Genomic DNA, 21,964 nt, shown 5'->3' with positions numbered 1-21,964 from the left:
ATATAACAAAATTTCCCATATACATTTTAACCTCTATAATCGGTAATTATGAACAAGCCTTAGAGATGCGGATTTTTTTCATAGAAAAAATTCTACCTCTAGAGTGTAATCTCTAATTCGAAGCACAAAGTAAAAAAGAGACTTATGCCCCTATTACTGTTTACAACTCAACTCTGGTTGGGTTGAAATTTCGCAATTTGGTATTACAGATTACAACTCAACCTGTCAAAAAAAATTTCGGTTGAGTTGTCTAGCCTTACAACTTTTTGTGGCATTGCCGTTTACAACCTTGTGTTGGTGTAGTTGTCAAAGACGTCAAAATCTTACAACTGCTTACTAGCAGTTGTCTCATACAATTTTGCAGTTGTTTTGAAAAAATGTCACGTTTTAGAAAACGGTTCACCACCTAATTTTTAACAAAAATTTTCAAAGTTGGTATCAAAAGACACGTTTCGACCTCCGATTTAAGAATCCGAAAACAAAAATTGTAATTCTTTACGACGGCATGACACTGCTAATACGCGTCCAAAAATATCGAGAGAGGTGCCAAAAGACGCGTATTAATCTCGAGAACAATAATCCGAAGGCGGAAAATAAACATTTTATCTCTGTCCGGAGATATTTTCAGTTGAAGTTGGCGATTTTCATGTGGTTGTTGTAATGTTGTTGTCTTTTTTCGGTTTATGTTTAATATCTTTTGACCGAGTTAAATTTGTATTTTCCGCCTTCGGATTATTAATACTGATGTCAAGACGCGTTGTTGTTGTTGTAGCGATAAGGTTGCTCCCCGAAGGCTTTGGGGAGTGTTATCGATGTGATGGTCCTTTTCCGCTCCGGTACCATATCACCATTAAGGTGCTAGCCCGACCATCTCGGGAACGATTTATGTGGCCACATTAAACCTTCATGCCATTCCCTCCCTCCCCACCCCCAAGTTCCATGAGGAGCTTGGGGTCGCCAGAGCCTCGTCTGTTAGTGAAACAGGATTCGCCGCGGATAGGTGAGGTTGACAATTGGGTTTGGAGAAGCTATATATTGCGCTGGCAACCTGAAGGGTTGCGCTACACAGCCCCTTCAATCTGGTATTTTAGTCGCCTCTTACGACAGGCATACCTACCGCGGGTATATTCTGATCCCCTAACCCGCTGGGGGGTCAAGACGCGTCGTTTAATACCTCTCTCGATATTTTTGGACACTTATTAGCAGTGTCATGCTGTCGTAAAGTATTACCACAAAAATTAATTCTAATAAAATCTAATTTCATGTGGTTGTTGTATTTTGCCAGATTTTTGGTACACAGCAATGCAGAAAGGTGTTGGACCCAACCAGGATTATTTTTACGAATCGCGGCCAAAGGCCGCCAACGCAGAAAGATGTTCTGTGCAAAAAAACTGTGGACCGGGCCTCATATTTCGGACCCTCTCGGGCCATTTTGGGGGTCTTTGTAAATATCTTTCGAAAGAAATCAAATTTTTATTTTCGCTTTCGAATCCTAAAAACGGAGATGGAAACCCGTCTTTTGATACCACCTTTGATAAGAGTTAGATGGTGCACGGGCTTATAAAACGTTACCAAAAAAACAAAAAATTTAAAGCCGGTAGTTAAACCTTTTTTGATCAAACAATAATCAACAATTTTGTACACATTTCTAGAAAAACCAATGTTTAAATGAATTACATTGAATAACTTTTTGACTTTATGTAGCGACATTCCATAGTTGGACGAGGCTGCTCGCAGTTCGGATGCAGCCAAAATAGGTGAAATTATGCGAGTCCCATTGATACTAATCACTACTCTTGGGAATCCTATTTGAGTAAAATACAGTTTTTTCTGTTAGGGATTTAATCAACTTCGCACAAATACGCTCCTCAATTATATCTAAAACCAGTCCAACACCAAAATCATTTCCACAGCGTATTTGATAGCTGCCGTCAGCAAGGAATCGGAGTGTGGCGCATAATTTTAAAATACGAACGCGTATGCGGAAATGGTCCTTAATTTTGTTTAGTAATGAGTAAAACGCTTCCTTTCCAATCTGCAAAATAACTTCATATGAAGCTCATTATTTGTCACTTAAACATTTTCTTACTTGGTGCTTTGTAGTTCCAAGGGATTGGAATGATCACGCGAATGTTTTCCGTATTCGCGACATGTCAATCACCAACATTTTCGCCATTATAAAATAGATTTCATATAACATTAATCAAAAAATCACATTTGAAAATGCTTAAATTTCCGCCACAAATTGATCAGCTGTTCATTTATCTGTCAAATCATCACTTTCTTAGCTTGGCAGCACCAATTCAACTTCAACTGAAATAAGTTGTAATTCGTAATACCAAACAGGAGTTGAGTTGTCTGAAAGTTGAGTTGTTTTAACTACAACCCAACCAAGTTGGCTTGTGTACCGTAATAGGCCCTTTAAAAATTTGACAGAAAATTATCTAGTTTCCATGGTTGTAATATATGTAAACGCATAGATTATCTATTGAAGGTTTATTGTAGATTAAGGAATGTGTAAACGTGGTCCTTCGCTTCAAATTTTCGATTGACATCGATAAATTCACTAATCCTACCATCGATAAATATTAATAGCGGCGAGTCATGGCCGAACGATACAAGGTGGCAGCATGGGACAGCTGATTATTAACTTTTTTTATTTAATTTGATACATCAGTACGATTTTGACATTTGTCCGTCGATTTTACAAAAACAAAGTACATGGAATTTTTATTTATGTGTGTAGGTGTCACCATGCTGCCACTTTGTATCGTTCCGCCATGCGGCGACTGCAGCATGGTTCAACTATGTATATGGTTGGCTCATCTACAACAACATACCTTTGCTAAGATTGTCAAAATCTGCGTATTGGTGTTAGGCGAATGGAATGGAGTGAAAACAAAACGTTGAAATTCTTGTGTGTGTGACAAAATAATGCATTGTGAAATTGTTTTAATGTACTATCAAGGCATTAAATAATTGTCAATATGTTGGTTACAATCGCGTTTGCATATATTTTTGACACTCATTACGCCAGCCAAGAAAAAAATAAAATCAGCTGATGAGAATAGCTAACCATATCATTGAGCCGTGGACTGTAGAATGAATAACGGTTCCGTTGTCATCTTTGATTCCGTTTAACACCAACGCTAGAATTTTATATTTTCTTCTGCATTTGCTTTTTTGCCAAATATCTTTGTACTCAAATTACTATTAATTGTGTTCCGATTTTTAAGCCAGTTGACTCCATAAAACATAAAATAAACAAAAGTACGTTGTGAGAAATCCAATGAAGCTTTAAGGAGACATTGCATCTAACTAGTCTACATTCTATTTTGTTTCCACGATTGACTACATAATATTTGCTATACATATATTTTAATTTCTTTCAGGCGCTGTGAACTTCGAATTATTTTTTCAATAAAAAAAGTGAGAAAATTTATTCAATAAAAAAAATTTCGCTTTGCAAAAAAATGCGAAAAGACTTTGACTATTTTATAATAAAATAAACGACGAAATAACGAAACGAAACTAATAAAACCTAAACGTATACTACATTTAAAATCAGCGCACTTAATTGGAACACAAGAGCTTTAACAGAACACTGAAACGACAGAATGACTTCCGTTTCATCATCCACGACTGATGCCACCAAAAGACTTCATATCACACACGTCGACGCTTTTGGTCCGTATTTGCGTATATACGGCCATGCGAATCCGGACGCTATGACAGTTGTGCGCAATAGAATTCAACAAATGCTGCCCACATGCCTAGCCATCGATCCAACATGGCCGGTGCAGCGGCAGTTGGTACCGCTACGCACTGGCGCAATGTGTCTTTATAAGAGCATGAATGGATCAACACCTACTGACTTTGAATTCAAACGGGTGCTCATTTTGGATGTTATAACTAATAGTGCTCAAAATGGGACGCATGGACAAAATCCGATCGTCAAGGTGGAAGTAGAGTTTGTTGATTACGGCGGAAAAGCACTAGTTGCGAGTTTTGAGGTAAGAGCATAATGTTTTAATGGCAGGGTTGTGTAATCTTGATTTGAATGAATCACGAATGCAAAAATAAAATTAATTTTGAGTTACGTTTTACAAGACGGTGCAGCACCACCAATTTTTTTTATCAAAAAGTATCAAAGGGGATATCCAGATATCCAAAGACACGATTCGACCTCCGATTTTAGAATCCAAAAGCGGAAATTAAGAATTTTATTTCTGCCGAAAGATATCTGCAAACAAACTTGTCAGCAGGTACGGCCATGAAATGAGCCAAAGTAAACGCAAAATTCCATCAACAAAATTGTTGTTGTAGCAGTGCTTCGCCCCATCTAATAGGTGCGACCGATCACTAATGAGAGAGGTGTTAGAGGCGTTGCTTCCATATTACAATTGAAGAAATGGTTGGTGTCATGTGGGGACACATTACAAGCGGGGCATACATTTTGTGTCGGGGTTGATTCTGGATAGGTAAGAGTTTAACCTGTTACAGTATCCAGATCGAAGTTGAGCTAGAGTGACTCGCGTTTCCCTGGGGAGTATGCGTCCCGTAGTCTACGCCGTCTACAGCTCCTGCCTTGGGTGGTGCCACTTTCCTAGATGTTCTGGTCTCCGCGACGGCAACCCCCCGACGGGTTTCATCGCGCCATGTTGTCAGGTCGCAAACCAAATCATCCGGGAACCCCAATGCTTGCCCAAGGACGCCCAGTCCCAGGGCCACAACAGCAATTGCGTCCTGGCCTTCCACAACCCAGGCGTAGTCACCCGTCACTTACCCCCAGAGTGGCGACGTCTCCCCTTATGCACTTCAGAATTCTGCAATTAAACTGTAATGGGCTAACTGGGAAGATTACGGAGATAGTCGATTTCATGAAGCGGCACAACATCCGCATTGCAGCGATTCAAGAGACTAAACTCACAGCAAGATCTGCATTGCAGACCTGCTCTGGGTATAATGTCCACAGGAAAGGCCGCGAGAGCGGAAATGGAGGCGGTCTCGCGTTTATCATACACCACTCTGTGCAATATTATATATTTGATTCTGGGATCGACCGCAGGGACAATGTCTTAGAACGTCAAGGCCTATCTGTCCGGTCAGGCGATGCAAACCTAGAAATCATCAACATCTACATCCCTCCTGCCACTTGTTGCCCCAGTGGATACCGCCCTAATATCAGAGCCTTACTCACTGGCAACAATCGCATTATCTTAGGCGATTTCAATGCCCATCATGATCTATGGCACTCAAACTTGCGGGCGGACAGTAGGGGTGAGATGTTGGCGGATCAAATAGAAGAAACGACGTTCTGCACAATAAACGGAGACGCCCCCACACGTATGGTAGGAAGCTGTCACAGCTCGCCAGATACCTCAATCGTGAGCGCAGAACTCGTAAACTGCGTCAACTGGCAGCCGATGGTAACATTGGCATCCGACCACCTGCCCATACTTATTTCGCTTGAGCGTACCGCCGACTTCATCGTCACTGAAAAACGCACTTTCATAAACTTCAAACGGAAAGTGGGAAGAATATAAATCCTTTACAGACAGCCGCTTTGCTGCCCTCCCTATCCCGACTGATGCCCGCCAAGGGGAGCGTGCCTTCCGTAAGGTCATTAAATCCGCCTCGGCACATTTCATTCCCGCCGAGAGAATTCCTGAAATCCGGCCCCACTTCCCGGCGGAGGCCGCAAACTTAGCGAGAGAACGTGACCTTATAAGACAGCTTGATCCAGGCGACCCCCAAATAAGGGATATAAACCAACGCATCAGATTGCTTGTGGATGAACACAAGCGGGCGAAATGGGAGAAGCACCTAAGAGGTTGTAACCTTTTTACCGGTGTGGGTAAACTTTGGTCCACCGTAAAGTCCTTATCGAATCCGACTAAGCACAAAGACAAAGTTTCCATCGCCTTTGGCGACAAAGTGCTGTCGGACGCGAAAAAATGCGCGAGCGCTTTCTGCCGACAATATATAATGCATCCTACGGTCGACAAAGATAGATGGAGAGCCAATAGACACGCACATAAACACAAAATTCAGCGCGTCACCAATCACCATCACCGCTAAAGAGGTTGAGGACGCCATTGGTCGTGCTAAAACATCCAAAGCAGTGGGCCCAGACGGCATAGCCATGCCGATGCTTAAAAGCCTAGGGAAAGAGGGTTTAAAATATTTAGCGCATGTCTTCAATCTGTCTCCACCTTTGTCATACCTGAGAAATGGAAAATGGCCAAGGTGGTCCCGCTACTAAAGCCTGGGAAACCAGCTAACATAGGTGAGTCGTATCGTCCAATATCTCTCCTATCGCCAGTGGCAAAGACGCTTGAAGCCATTTTGCTCCCTTATTTCCAAGCAAATTTGCAGCTAGCCCCTCATCAGCATGGCTTCAGAAAACTCCATAGCACTACCACCGCGCTAAATGCCATTAGCACCCAGATAAATTGCGGTTTAAATCAATACCCCTACCATAGAACAGTACTCGTAGCGCTAGACCTATCAAAAGCTTTTGATACGGTCAACCATGGCTCGTTACTGCAGGACTTGGAAGGGTCTACCCTTCCCCCATGTCTTAAAAGGTGGACCGCAAATTATCTGGGTGGTCGGCAGGCATCGGTGCAATTTAGAAACGAAACATCAAAACCAAGGAGAATTAAACAAGGGGTGCCACAGGGTGGTGTCCTATCCCCACTTTTGTTTAATTTCTACATATCTAAGCTACCTTCACCACCGGAAGGAGTTACAATCGTTTCCTACGCCGATGACTGCACAATAATGGCCACAGGCCCAGGCCCAAAGATTGATGCGCTATGCAATAAAACAAACGGCTACCTCCCTGATCTCTCCAGTTTTTTCACCTCGCGAAACCTGGCATTATCACCGACTAAATCTTCCGCGACCTTATTTACAACATGGACGCCCCAAATGTCGACCATTTTGAACATCCACGTCGATGGCACTACGCTACCGACTGTCCTACACCCCAAAATCTTGGGTGTGACGTTTGATCAGGATCTACATTTTGGTGAGCACGCAGCCGCTATGTTCCGAGAATTCAGAGCCGTAACAAAATCCTCAAATCCCTCGCTGGCAGTACTTGGGGAAAAGATAAAGAAACGCTCATGACTACATACAAAGCAATTAGCCAGCCGATTACGTGCTACGCGTCACCCATATGGTCGCCAAGCCTAAAAATCACCCACTGGGAGAAACTACAGGCCTGCCAAAATACTGCTCTCAGAATCGCCACGGGCTGTCTTCTTATGTCCCCAGAACACCATCTGCATAATGAGGCGAGAATACTCCCCATCAGGGAGAGAAATGAGATGCTGATTGATGAACCAGCACCGCCTAGGGGCTTAAGGAGTCATCTCCGTAAGCATTTTGAGGAAATACGGCACCTGAGAACCCAGCCGTATAAAGTGAAAAAACACAAGCAGGTCCTTGGTGAACTCCATAAACAGGCGTCGGACCTTTATGCCGGGAATTTCCCGGTGAATCCAGTACTTAACGAAAATTATCCAAAACTTGCGGAAGAGGAACGCATACTCCCCAGGGAAACGCGTGTCACTCTTGCTCAACTTCGTTCTGGATACTGTAACAGGTTAAACTCTTACCTATCCAGAATCAACCCCGACATACAAAATATATGCCCCGCTTGCAATGTGTCCCCACATGACACCAACCATCTCTTCAATTGTAATGTGGAACCAACGCCTCTAACACCCCTTTCCTTATGGCCCACCCCTGTTGAAACGGCAAGTTTCCTTGGACTCCCGTTAGAGGATATTGATGACAATTTGTGATCGGTCGCGGCTATTAGGTGGGGCGAGCATTGCTACAACAACAACAACAACAACTCCTTAAGCCCCTGGGCGGTGTTGGCTCATTAATCAGATGTCTGTTGGGATGCCCAGGTTTCTGGATATTCAACAGGAACTGTTTGGTTAGCATCTCATTTCTCTCCCTGATGGGCAGTATTCTTGCCTCATTATGTAGGTGGTGTTCTGGGGACATAAGAAGACAGCCCGTGGCGGTTCTGAGAGCAGTATTTTGGCTTCCAGTGAGTAATTTTTAGGCTTGGCGACCATATAGGGGACACGTAGCATGCAATCCAATTGCCGGCTATTGCTGGCCAATTGCTTTGTAAGTGATAATGAGCCTTTCTTTGTCTTTTTCCTAAGTACTGTCAGCAAGAGATTTGAGGATTTTATTACGGCTCTGGATTTTCGGTACAATTGCGGCTGCATGCTCACCAAAATGTAGATCCTGATCAAACATCAAACCCAAGATTTTGGGGTGTAGGACAGTCGGTAGCGAAGTGCCATCGACGTGGATGTTCAAAATGGTCGACATTTGGCCAGGTTTCGCGAGGCGAAAAACGAGAGATCAGAGAGGTAGCCGTTTATTATTTGTTTATTTGTCCATCAACAAAATCGTGTGGATAGGTGGGGTTTCAACAATAAATAGGTTTTAAGAATACATTGCAACCAAAATGTCATTTTCGCTCAAATGTGGGCATGTGCCCTTTTAATAATAAACCATTCAAATTTAACGACAGTATTAAAAAATATTTCAATATCTGGGAAAAGTAACTTGAAGTTTTAAAAATTTACGATTTTTCAAAATGTTTTTAATTTGCTTCATATAATAATCTTTTTTTTGAAATTGTAAATCTGCCTTTCGGTTGCACTTCGGTAAATCTAATAAAGTAGCAACGATTCTACTTCAACCGGTGCTGAGGAAGGCAAATCTGTATTATATCTCAGAAAAATGTCTTGAACTGCAAACGAAATTTTGAAGGACATTGAGCAAAGTTTAACTTTGATTTAAAAAGTGCCTGATCTTGTATTCCTCTTTAAGTAACAACGTAAAGTCTTCATTAACGTCCAGTTTTTCAGTGCGAGTTTAAACTCCAGTTAAAGTGGAGTAGAGTTTAACCTTGTCACTTTGTTCGATGACATAAAATTTTGATACTCAGCATAAGCGACCAAAGTATATAGCAGTGGTAAACTCAATCAATTAAACTGTAGTTTATACAATTATTAGGTAATAGTCTAGTTGAGGGTTCGACTGCTAATACGCGTCCAAAAATGTCGAGAGAGGTGTCAAACGACTCTTTCAAAAGATATTAACGAAAAACCGAAAAATGGCCCGTGGGTCCCTCTGTAACCGGGGGTGGAATCCACAGTATTTTTGCGCAGAACACCTTTCTGCATTGGCGGCCTTAGGCCGCGCTTATAAAAAATTACCCTGGGTAAGTCCAACACCGGTTTGTAGACCAAAACTATACCCGCGAAACACTTATGTTCACAATTTTTTTTTGTGGGTACGCCGACGCACAGTGGCGCCTCTGCCGTTAAAGCATGGCAAAAATCAAAAAAATCATGAAGGCGTTCGCTAAATCTAATACATGTTTCTAATAGAGAATTTTCCAGCGATCAAGATTATACAACTGTTTTTTCACAGAAAATAGTTTACCAGGTAGAGCCGCTCAAAGTTGACCAATTTTCAACATTGGGAAAAATTTGAAATTTTTCTTCTTTTTCGTTGTATTTAAAATGGTTTTGTGAGTGAATAAGACGACCGGTTGTCGTTTTCTTGTACAGCAATTAAAGATAATTTAATTTAGGATTGAAAAAAAGAAAAAAATGTTTTTTTTTTGGTAAATGTTGGCGGTAGTATACCTGTTTTTCAAAATGCCTATTTTTAGGCCCTTTTTAAAACTTTTATGGAAAAAAAATGTTAAAATATGTGCTCCGTCAAATTAACAGTAGTTATTTGTGAAATATTCGTTACCTAAATTAATAAAGTCTACCTGCGTCCAGCTGCAACTTCACTTTTTACATCAAATAAAGTTAAACAACCTTGGGCATAAATACGCGCCTGGTATTTATACTTCAGTACGGCCGTAAGGTCGTTTTTGTTATTGGAACTTGTTAACATACATTTTTTTTAGTTACAAATTGTATACCTGAAATTCATTTTAATAATTTGATTAGGTATATAAAGCTATCATACAATGCACATTATCATTCGCCTTTGGAGATTAAGGAACTAAGTATTCTGTTTACTTAAATAAAGTGAATAGTATTTTTAAATATAGTTCACAGTTTAATAGTTAGTCAGATACACTCGAAGCCAATTCTAATATTTATCTAGAAAACTCGAAACTATTTGCGGTGTTTAAATCTGCAAAGTCAAGACGGGACTTCGTTGAGGGTATTATGAGAGAATTAGCGAGTGAAACAAGCATTAAAGAAAAGGAAGGCCTGGAAGAAAAAATTGGTTTACAATACATTATGATAGAAAGAAAATGGAAGGACGTCTATCGTAACAATTCAAAATTTCTAAGTAAGTATGAAAAGTGGCTATCTGACAAAACTTTTTTGGACGAAGAAACGCCAGCACGTCAAGCAATCCAAGTAGAGGGAGACCAACAAAACCCATAGAAGAGTGTTCTACCTACACAAGGAAAAGGAAGCTGTCTGATACCTGGCTATTAAATATAAAAAAGACGAAGAAAACGTGAAGTCTCATATTACAGAAGCAGTTGCGGTAGCAAGTCCAGTGCGACTGATGAGGATCAAAAACATCATTCCCACACCACCAAATGCGCTACTTAGGAAATACGCTCCCGAAGAAGCTTTGGCGCTGTTTATAGATCTCGGTTTAACGAAAAAAAAAAATATTATATTGCGTAAGTCATTATTGCAACGTAATGTCGATATTTTACCTGGATACAAAAAAATTACTCAAGCCAAGAAAGAAGCAGTTCCTCTAAGTTCCAAAATAACCGAAGTATCAGCTGAAATTGAGCTACAAAACCTAGTGGATCATACGTCTACACGACTCCTTCAAAGTTTTACTGAAGAAAAGTTGAAATCACTGCCAAAGGAGCTAGCATTGATAACTAAGTGGGGCTGTGATGGATCATCAGGACAAAGCGCATATAAACAAAGAATAAATGTAGACGATGAAACAGTTACAGATAGTAATATATTTATGGCTTCTATTGTTCCATTACGACTAAAAGATGAAGCTTCAGAATATTGGAAAACTCCACGTCCTTCATCAACTATATTGTGCCGCCCAATATTTTTTAAATACGAGAAGGAGTCTTCGGAACTCATAAAAGCTACAGTGAGTGATATAAAAAATCAAATTGCCAAATTAGAACCAACAATAATTGAAATTGAAGAGGGGAATGTCATTACAATAAAGCACGTTTTTCTTCTAACAATGGTCGATGGAAAGGTTTTGAACTTAATAACAAATACGACATCTACAATGAAATGTCCAATTTGTAAGAATACCCAAAGGGACTTTGAAAATCTTGATGATTCAATAACTGACAAACTAAATTATGAGTATGGAATATCTCCTTTGCATACTAGGATAAGATGTATGGAATTTGTTTTGAAGCTGGCTTATACACTACCACAACAAGGAGAAGTTTTCGATGACAATACAACATGTAAGGAGAAACAAAACAGGAGAAAAAAAAAATAATTCAGGATGCATTCTATAAAGAGAGACCCCAGCGGGTTAGGGGATCAGAATATATCCGCGGTAGGTATGCCTGTCGTAAGAGGCGACTAAAATACCAGATTCAATGGGCTGGGTAGCGCAACCCTTCAGGTTGCCAGCGCAATATATAGCTTCTCCAAACCCAATTGTCAACCTCACTTATCCGCGGCGAACCTGTTTCACTAACAGACGAGGCTCTGGCGACCCAAGTTCAGGGTTTAATGTGGCCACATAAATTGTTCCCGAGATGGTCGGGCTAGCATCTTAATGGTGCTGTGGCACCGGAGCGTACCGGATCTGTATCCGGCAAAGGACCATCACATCGATAACGCTCCCCAAAGCCTTCGGGGAGCAACCTTATCGCTACAACAACAACAACAACAACATTGGCCTTAGAGTTGACTGTCCAAAGTATGGATACGGAAATACGAATGATGGTAACTCCTCAAGAAGATTTTTTGAAAACGATGAAGTGACTGCTCGCATAACAGGAGTTGATAGAAATATTGTGAAAAGATTGGGAGTAATTTTAAATATTTTAAGCTGCCATGAACCAGTTAATGGACCCAAAATTGGAGAATATGCATCCAAAACTACAGAGTTGCTGCATCAAAAGTATCCTGAGAAGAAACTTACACCAACGGTACATAACATTTTAGCACATGGAAAAGATTTAATAGAGTACCAGTGCTTACCATTAGGAGAATTGTCTGAAGAAGCTCAAGAATCTAAGAACTACAAAGGACTACAAAAGATATAGATGTATGAACACCTGCAAAGTATCACGAGTTAGACAAAACGAATACCTTTTTAACATGGTAGCTATCTCTTTTGATCCAGTCATAGCATCTATGAGGTATGTAAGAACACAAAAAGATCTTACAGATGCGTATAGCTCAGAAATGGTTGCTTTGTTAGATATACGTTCCAGTGACGATGACTATGTTAAGATAAAATAAGTTTCTCACTTATCACAACAATGAAAAAGAGATTTACTAATCAATTTTGTTACTTTGTTGAAAAATAAGATATCTTTGTACAAGTTAATTTTTTATTTCAAATAAAAGAATTAATTAATTTAGTAGTTTATGAATATATACTTTTCGTTATTGCATTTCTCAAAAGTTTATCAAATTTATTTTAAAGCTTAGGCATTTCGCCTTCAAACGAGTATTAAATTTTTATAGAAATCAATACGTCTATCGAGTTTGGTACAAATTGGTAAAGTAGTTACTAAGATCAAACTTTTTAGCATAAATGGGCAGTGCCACTCCCCTTTTCCAAAATTCGTTGGCTGTTTAATCTTTAGCTCAAATAAAATTTCATTGAACCACTTTCAATAACTTTTAGTTATTAATAAAATACATATTTGGCTTGTAAATTCAAAAAAAAAACATGTACAATTTTACGATGAATTTTGAAGCACCCTGTTATTGTGGCTCCAAAAACGGACATTTGAGTTTTATAAGAGTATTGCCATTTAAAAGAAACAATACGTCTATCGATTTTGGTAGGTATTGATTACGTGACTACTTAGATACAACTTTTTATCATAAGTGGGCAGTGCCGCGCTATCTTATCAAAATCATTAGTTTATCTTATTTAATGCTTAAATACGTCATTATAAGACAAATATCATTTTATTTTTTACTAAAAAACGTTCTGTTTTTGCATTTTTCTAAAAATTTTCGACTTCGTCGAATTGTTTTGAAGCACCCTGTATCTGTGACATTCTGATCTTTCACACAATAAAACTTCAAATAATTAGCTTTCATACGCATTTTAAATTTTTAAAATATCTTCATTGGTTCAAAAGTTATGATTTTTGCAACGAAAAAACTCAAAATGCGCCCTGTGCGACGTTACAACAACCACAAGAAAATCGCCATCTTCAACCGCACATATCTCCGGACAGAGATACAATTTTTATTTTCTGCCTCTGGATTATTGTTGTCGAGATTAATACGCGTCTTTTGACACCTCTCTCGATATTTTTGGTAGCGTATTAGCAGTCGACCCCTCAACTAGACTTACCAATTATTATGGCTTAAGATACAATACGTTATTTACTTGACGGATAAGGAAGAAACTGACAGCAGAGCTGGATGTGTTAATTTGAATGGAAAACGCCAGATAGGCAACGTATCGGTCCTCGTCATTAGTCCATATTTTGAAAGGTTGGCATATCCTCTATAATAGAGTTATCATATATGTAATACTCCTATATTGCTACGAAAGGCTAAGTACATTTCCAAACATCAGAGTGCTGATATATTGCTATTTTACGTTTTTGTTTTTGTATTCAATAATCGAATGTACCTAAATTTAAATTTTTTTCTTGTCAGACTTATACTGCTACAATCAAACATTTTATAGGCTGTCTTGTTTTGATTTAGAATTCAAAACACATTGCGAGCATTTTCTTTTAGCAATATAGGAGTAATGCATATATGGTTCTTATAATATTTTACAGCTTTCATTCTAGGAATATAATATAACAGTTCCACATCGTAATAAGAGCTACGTCCTAAATAGTGCCTTAACGCTCCTAGCTTTTTCGGATATTCCATAGATTTCCATACACATTCGCATTTTGTTATAACACCGTTAGGGAGATTTTTTTTACGAAGATTCTTCCATCGCACAGGTGGTGGTAGTGCGCTAAATTTTGATTGCATTACACTATATTGGAAGAATTTTAGTGCACACTTTTTTTATCACTATAGTGATAGTGCTAGTGCTGCGTTTCTCCACTAAGAACTAAAAAAATTATTGCAGTCAGCAATATATCCCACTAAATTAGAAAAGAATAAAATTGTCACATTTGCACGCCTACAGCTCGGCCACACAAACAGAACACACTCACACCTGCTTAACACCCAAAGCAGCGGCAACTGTCTACACTGCAACACTCGCCTCACTGTAAGCCACACACTTCTTGAATGTCCAATGTACCAAAACCACCGATCATCCAACCTAAATAATCAAAACTCCATCAACCTACTGAAATCAGCCATCAACACAAAAATATAACTCATTATTTTACTTTACCGACACAGCCAATAGCCCTGGTAGCTAGCATTGTAACCTAATCTTATAATTTACTATAAATTTAATTGAACAAATAATAATAATATTTTTATTTAAAATATCTTTTTTATTTGTGATTTGATTCTTCAGCCAAATCAAAGAAACTTCTCACGGAACTTGGGAGTGGGGAGGGAGGTATGGTCTGAAGGTTTAATGTGGCCATATAAATCGTTCCCGTGATGGTCGGGCTAGCACCTTAATGGAGCTGTGTTACCGGAGCTGATCTGTATCCGGCAAAGGACCATCACATCGATAACACTCCCCAAAGCCTTCGGCGATCAACCTTATCGGTACAACAACAACAACATAAAAACTGTAATTCCGATTGTTACCTAAACTCTGCTCATTTAACCTTTGGTTATGCATACTTTTTTGCAAGTGTCAAGTTTGCCGGGCGGAATATAATAAATTTTGGTCTTGTAAAAAGCTGTGCAAAATTGGCCTATAAGGTTTAATGTAGCCATATTAATCGTTCCCTTGATGGTCGGGCTAGTACCTTAATGGTGTTTGTTACCGGAATGTAAAGGATCTGTATCAGGCAAAGGACCATCAACATCGATAACACTCCCCAAGGCCTTCGGAGAGTGTCCTTATCGCTACAAAAACTAAGAAGTATGCCTTAGGGGTCTTCTTAGACATTGGCTTTCAACAATGTCTCTAAAAGAGGCTATCATGGATGGTCTTAACTACATTGAAGTACATCCAACCTATGGTGGAATCACCAGGTGAAGTAAACAGAAACAGACAGAACATGTACGCTATCTGAAAGGGTATGGATGTATTTTCAACGGTCAGACGAAGGTAAAATTTTTACCCGCATTGAAAAAATAGTAGAAAAATAAACGGACTGCAGCTTAGCAGTGCAAAAGGGGATACTAAGACCCAGTTTGAGTTTAAATTACTCTTATCTTTAAAAAATATTAAAAACTTATATAAATTGAGCGCTAATTCAACTTCAGCTCAAGCTTCCTCTAAAAAACCGGACATAATAGGGAGAGTTGTTGTCCATATATGCGTAACGGACGTACATATTATTGAGCTAAATTTCGGTTTTGCATACGACTCTCAAATGTGTTTATATTTAAAAATTTTTACAACTTTCTAGCAGACTTATTGATTTGTGAGAAGTTTGACATTTTTCCTTCTTATAAGTAATAAAAACTTTATCTTGTATGGATCTTCTACCAAAAACTCTACAGTTCAATACGAGATGTATTTGACAGTTTTATCAAAATATTGTAACGAATTTAGTGAAATTCCCCTTATTCCAACCCTTCTGCTAACGTTCGAATCGCTAAACTGTTGCATAAATCACTCCAATATTTAGTATGACAAACTGGTCTTTTTTCTTAGATTACTTTGGAAGTAGTACTTCACAATTATACTTCACAACCAATAGGGTGCTTAAATCAAAACTGAATAGCTATTACTCAGCTTGCGCTGCTTTTATAATCTCGGTTTCCTCGTTCATCCGTTTCACCTAAAGTCTAGTAATTTCGCGAACAGTTGTAGCTCATGCTTGGTTAGTTACCAGGTATATAAGTACATGTATGTTTGTAGTTTATAGCCATATGCGTGTGTATGTATGAGCAACTACTTCGTCTGATGACTACATCTGTGTGTGTGAGATAGGTGTTCGTTGCCTTCTACATAAGTGTTGCTTTAATGTTTTTGTTGTTGCGTGATTATTTACTAACAGCCTAGTGATGTCAACATTAGCCACAATATGTTTATTATATTTAGAATCTTTTACATATACATATACATTACTCTTTTCGAATACTGACGATATAGTATGTGAAAAGTTAGATGAACACCAAATATCAGATCATGAAACCATCCAATTTAAAATTAAAAGCAGTCCTAGGTCAAAAATGAGAAGCCTTAAAAAATTACTTTTTGGGAGTATTATAATACGGAAGCACTGATTAATCAATTGCGCTTGTGCGATTTTAGCAACTTTAATAGAATTGATTTAGAGTCCAAAGGTAGTACACTTAAAGTTAATTAATAAATGGTATGACAATGAGTTAGCCAACATGAATTAATATAAATAAGAACTTTATAAACTATCTCAAATATCCGGAGAATGGGATGAGTATAGAAACATAAAAAAAGAATATAAGAAGCTGGTAAAAATTAAAAAAATTAAGCATATGGAGCATAACAAACAAATGAATAGTAAAGATAGTAAAGCGATGTGGAAATATTTGAAATTCGCAATAAGTAGGGTTAATGAAGACTCTTCTTTCAAGAAAATTTTGATATACGGTACAGCATATATGAATGAATCTGAAATTGCTAACAATCTAAATAAATATTTTGTTGATAGCATTGAGGATATTTGCAATAATATAGAAGAATTTTATACAGAAGTAAATTTTCCTATTCAGTTAAATGGGATTTTCAAATTTGTAAAAGTTGGTACAAACGACGTCATCAAAATTGTCATGACGTTTAAATCTAAGCGAGGTGGTAAAAAGCTGTTATCAGAGGGTGTTCTTAAAGACATGATATCATATCTGGGATACTTCTATGCGCAAATCATAAATGAAAGTTTAAGTAGTGGCATACTTCCGGGTATTTGGAAAACTTCTACCATTGTGCCAATCGAAAAAGTTAATAACACAATAAAAGCAGAGGAGTTACGTCCGATAAATACACTGGCCAGTGATGAAAAGATTTTCGAACTTGTGGTAAAAAACCAGTTGGTTCAATACTTGGAAGAAAAAAATATACTCATACCTCAACAATCAGGATTTAGAAAAAAACATTCCTGTGAAACAGCTTTGAATATGGTTTTAGCTGAATGGAAAGAAGAACTTAAGAATAAAAAGGCGATAATAGCAGTTTTCATTGATCTTAAAAGAGCCTTCGAAACTATAGATAAAAAAATATTATTGCGAAAATTGGAAGGAATTGGTATTAGAGATGTTGAACTGGATTGGTTTAAAGATTTCTTAAAAAATCGCAAACAAAGAACAGTAATTGGTTCGATAATATCAGACGAAGTGGATGTTAAGATTGGCCTACCCCAAGGCTCTGTTCTTGCACCAATTTTATTCAACATTTATATTAATGATATAAATTCTGATTTGAAATTTAGCTCCATAAAACTTTTCGCTGATGATGCTCTAATTTCTATAAATGGCAAAAATGAAAATGATATAAGAATCAAGTTACAAAGTGACTTAAACGCACTTTATATCTGGCTGTGTACAAACAGAGTTAAAATTAATATAGAAAAAACTAAATACATGCTTACTTCAAGAAAAAACATTGCTAATTTTTAAATTATTACAATAAATAATATTGAAATAGAAAAAGTAAATACGATTAAATATTTGGGTGTTCAGATTGATTGCAAAATAAAATTTTATGTTGACTATTCAGTAAGTAAAATAGCAAAAAAATTATGGTTTATTCAAAGAATTTGTAAAAACTTAAGTAATTATTACAAAGTAAAGGTTTATAGATCCATAGTTGAGCCTTACTTTATTTATTGCTCAACAATATTTTTTATTATGAAAGATTCGCAAATTGATAAGTTGCAAAAAATGCAAAATAAAGCAATGCGCTTTATTTTAAGCAAACGTTATGATACTCCTATAAAAGACATGCTTCTAAGTTTAATTTGGATGAGCGTTAATCAAAAAATATTCTTTAACACAATGAAATTTATTTATAATATAAAGCACGGAATTTTGCCAGAGTAACTCAGAACAGGTATTACATTTAATTACGAGGTCCATGATATAAATACAAGGCAGAGAAATAATTTTAAATTGCCAAATTATAAAACAGAATCGGAACAAAATAGTTTTTTTTACAAAGGGCTGAAATACTTCAACGAACTACCTGAATATATATGTAAAAACTTGTGATAGAAACTTATTTAGCAGCCGGTTGTATGACTACACCAAATCTAGGCCGTTTAAATGATATAGTCGTTGAGATTTAAATGCATTAGTGATACATGTGTCATAATTAAAAATTTTTTTTTTTTAATTTAAAAATTTAGATTAAGTACACATTGTTAATTAATGCAATCATATTTTTAAGTTTTGAACTAGGCTCTTAGAGGCGTAATAAATAAATATATATATATAAATATATAATATACATATTAGGTATAAAACGAGAGTTTTGCTGTTATTGTGGTATGAATGACAAAGACATTTTTTTGGGACCAAATTAAACATATTTGATGGAAGCGTCAGAAATATTATCGTAATGTTTAACAGGGCTTTACTCATGAAAATATCCAGATGATAGATTTCTGTAATTAAATTCAGTTAGGATGCATCGACATACAGCTTATACGTTTGTGTGAAAAAGTACTAAAAGTGGCATATTTTACTCCTGAAAAATGCAAAAAGCTACATTTTTGCGGGGACAACATTGTTGAAAATTTTCAGAGAGCCGAATGACGGAACAAAAAAGAATTTAGAGCAAGAAAATTGACGGCTTACTTCACCTGTAGTGGAATTCACTAACTTTTTTAACCACATTTGCCATCGCTTTATTTGCGAATCGATAACTATAACGATTTCGGTATTCAGTAACTATTTTGTATCGATATTTGTTTATAGACGATCAGCTGTGTTGTTAAACACACGGCAAGCAAATTGGTTGCGTTAAAAATCACGAAATTAATTTCTGGCAATTTTAGTTAGAAAAGAAAATCGGAACTTTAATTAAATACTTTCAAACACGAAACGCTGCTTTATAAATCAAATGGCATTTGAGTACTTGGCGTCCGTTTTATCACAGGATGAAGAATTTATAAGTCCATCGCCAGTGGACAGACACCTTCTTAGAGAAGTAGATAACCCATTCCACTTGAATGCAACGGAGTTTCGAAAGCTGTATCGACTAACCCCAGACTTGGCTCATGATATTATTTCTCAACTTGATGGTCAATTAAGGGGTACAAGAATAACTGCGATATCAACAGAGAAAAAAGAAAATACCGGATTTACTTACCCTTTGTTAAAATACGTAAAAACTTGCACAATAAAGACTTAAAAGCAGTTAGTATACGGAATTTATTATAAGCTTTTATTTACTTTCACTTGGCTGTTGTATGTAATGAAATCTTGCAAGTTAAATTTGATACACTTCCCGGTGTCCGATTGAGCTGAAATTTTGCACACATGTATAACTCCGATGACAATGCAATATTACTTTGCGATAATTCGATAAATTAATCGATAACAGAGTTATCGGTAAAGATTTGTATTCACAAGAGAATAACAGCCTAAGTCGTCAAGAACGCAGGTACCTTCGCATTGTTTGTGTATGCAACAAACGTAGAAGTTAGGCTGTTATTACTCAATGTTGCATACTTTTCTGCGCACTTGATTTTGTTTTACAGATTTTTGGCGATCACGGTTACCACTTTGGGTCCATTTGGACCAAGAATGGTCCCTTCCAACCCCATTTGGTCCACTGGTCCATTTTTATTCAATTTTGGTCCTTTTTAGGCAGTTGCCACGATTTTGGTACTTTTCTTTCTTTTTCACTCAGGTAAAAATTCACAATATTGCCCAAAAAATTTGCAGCACATTCGTTAACCCACATATAATTTTCAATTTACTTGAATGGATTTCTCACCACAAAAAATTGCTCAGTCAATAAAAATGTACGAGAACTTCAGCGAGGAATTAAAAGGAAACGTGTTGGCAAACACACTGTCGTTAATTGTTGATGAAACAGCCGACTTACGAAAAAAAATCTTGTTTAATATTTACAATAATAATGACTAGATATTTCCATCGGTTATTAAACACTTAGTGAAAGATTTTTGTTACTAGTAGAGCTAAAAGTATGTATTTCAAATGTACTTGCGCCTCTAAGAAATTTGACAAGACTTGTAACTGATGAAACGTGGAGTTTAATGAATTGAAAACTATGTAAAAGAATGAAACTAATTTATTTTGTATTAAGTGTAATTATAAATAAAAAAAAATAAATGTAAGGCGCGATAACCTCCGAAGAGATCTAAGGCCGGGCTTCTCTTCCAATTTGCGTCGTGCTCCTCTTGATTTTCCCTACAAATTGGCCGGACGGGACCTACATGTTTTATGCCGACTCCGAACGGCATCTGCAAGGCAGATGAGTTTTCACTGAGAGCTTTTCATGGCAGAAATACACCCGGAGCGTTTGCCAAACACTGCCGAGGGGCGACCCCGCTTAGAAAAATTTTCTTCTAACTGAAAAACCTTATTTCTAAAATTTTGATGTTGCTTTGCCCGGGAGTTGAACCCAGGGCATACGGTGTGATAGGCGGAGCACGCTACCATCACACCACGGTGTACTTGCCACTTACTTAATTCAAGCCTACCGAGAGATATTGAGAGTTTGTGAAGGCACGTCGATATTTAAATCTTTTTCACCTAGCACAAGAAATATTTTAACTGGAAGGCAGAAATACTTCTTGAAGGCGATAACTTTATAAATGTACAACGAATGCGATTAAAAAAAATTGTATTTTTATATTCAGCTTTTGAAGCAAATGCAAAAGAGATTTGATTTTGGAAGAAATATTTTGTGTAAAATTATCCCCGTAGGTGCTAGCATTAACCCCTGATGTCAGGTATCAAAACTCACACTTACTGAATCTAGGCTATGATATAAAGTTTAAACGTTAAGAGAAAAATTAAGCATCTATAGAAATAGAACTAACAAAATTGCTTAGTTTCATTTATGCTCTACTGAGTTTTCCACAAAGTTCGACCAGAACGCAAATTTTTAAACCCTTCCTTACTAAAACTTAACTGCGCTATACATTTTATTTCATTGCAACTAACAACATAATGCTGGAACTAAAAGCTTTGTGAGCAAATCTAAGTTCACAACGTTAGGTTGGTGAACGACATACACCTATTCTAGAAATAATATAATACCATGAACTACATTTTATTTTTGTTTGTTCCTTGAATTTAAGCAAAGTGTTTATTATGTCCAGTAAAATTTTATATAGGAAACCATGGAAACATCCTAAAGTTTTGTATTTTACAACGAATACGACCTCCTTATATACCAATAAAATAAAACAAAAATTTGGTCTTTTTTTTAAGATTTGGTCCTTTTTTTCCGTGAATTTTGGTCCCAAATGAAAACTTGGTGTGGCAGCCGTGTTGGCGATGGAACAGAGCAGAGATCTGCAATGAGTAGTTGTAAACTGAACGCGACATAGGAAAAGTCACAATAAAATATGATTTTAAGTTAGTTAACACTCGAATAAAAGAACTTGACTGTTCAAAGTTGACTTCGAAGAAACCTTGTAATGTTGATGCATTACACTGAAAAAAATGGTGCTAGTAAAATC

At 37.3% G+C, this 21,964-nt stretch overlaps 2 protein-coding genes across 5 annotated transcripts in view; one reads left to right on the top strand and one right to left on the bottom strand.

The window, feature by feature from the left end:
• LOC137244667 (uncharacterized) overlaps positions 1-21,964 on the bottom strand; it is a 588,428-nt gene that overhangs the window by 494,606 nt on the left and 71,858 nt on the right. The window lies entirely within an intron of this gene.
• The window catches only part of tud (tudor domain containing protein), a 99,351-nt gene that overhangs the window by 21,501 nt on the left and 55,886 nt on the right, over positions 1-21,964 (top strand). For 3 of the 4 annotated variants that reach the window (XM_067773977.1, XM_067773974.1, XM_067773976.1), the window contains exon 2: positions 3,393-4,013. In XM_067773977.1, coding sequence (XP_067630078.1) covers positions 3,618-4,013 — 396 coding nt within the window. In that variant the 5' untranslated portion in view covers positions 3,393-3,617. Of the gene's footprint in view, positions 1-3,119; positions 3,271-3,392; positions 4,014-21,964 lie in introns of those variants that run through there. The other variant, XM_067773975.1, reaches the window with a different exon arrangement.

This window comes from Eurosta solidaginis, chromosome 3 (genome assembly GCF_040869045.1).
Source record: "Eurosta solidaginis isolate ZX-2024a chromosome 3, ASM4086904v1, whole genome shotgun sequence".
Lineage (NCBI taxonomy): Eukaryota > Metazoa > Arthropoda > Insecta > Diptera > Tephritidae > Eurosta > Eurosta solidaginis.
Note: the sequence above shows the minus strand (reverse complement) of the source record. Positions and strands in the feature narration are given on the sequence as shown.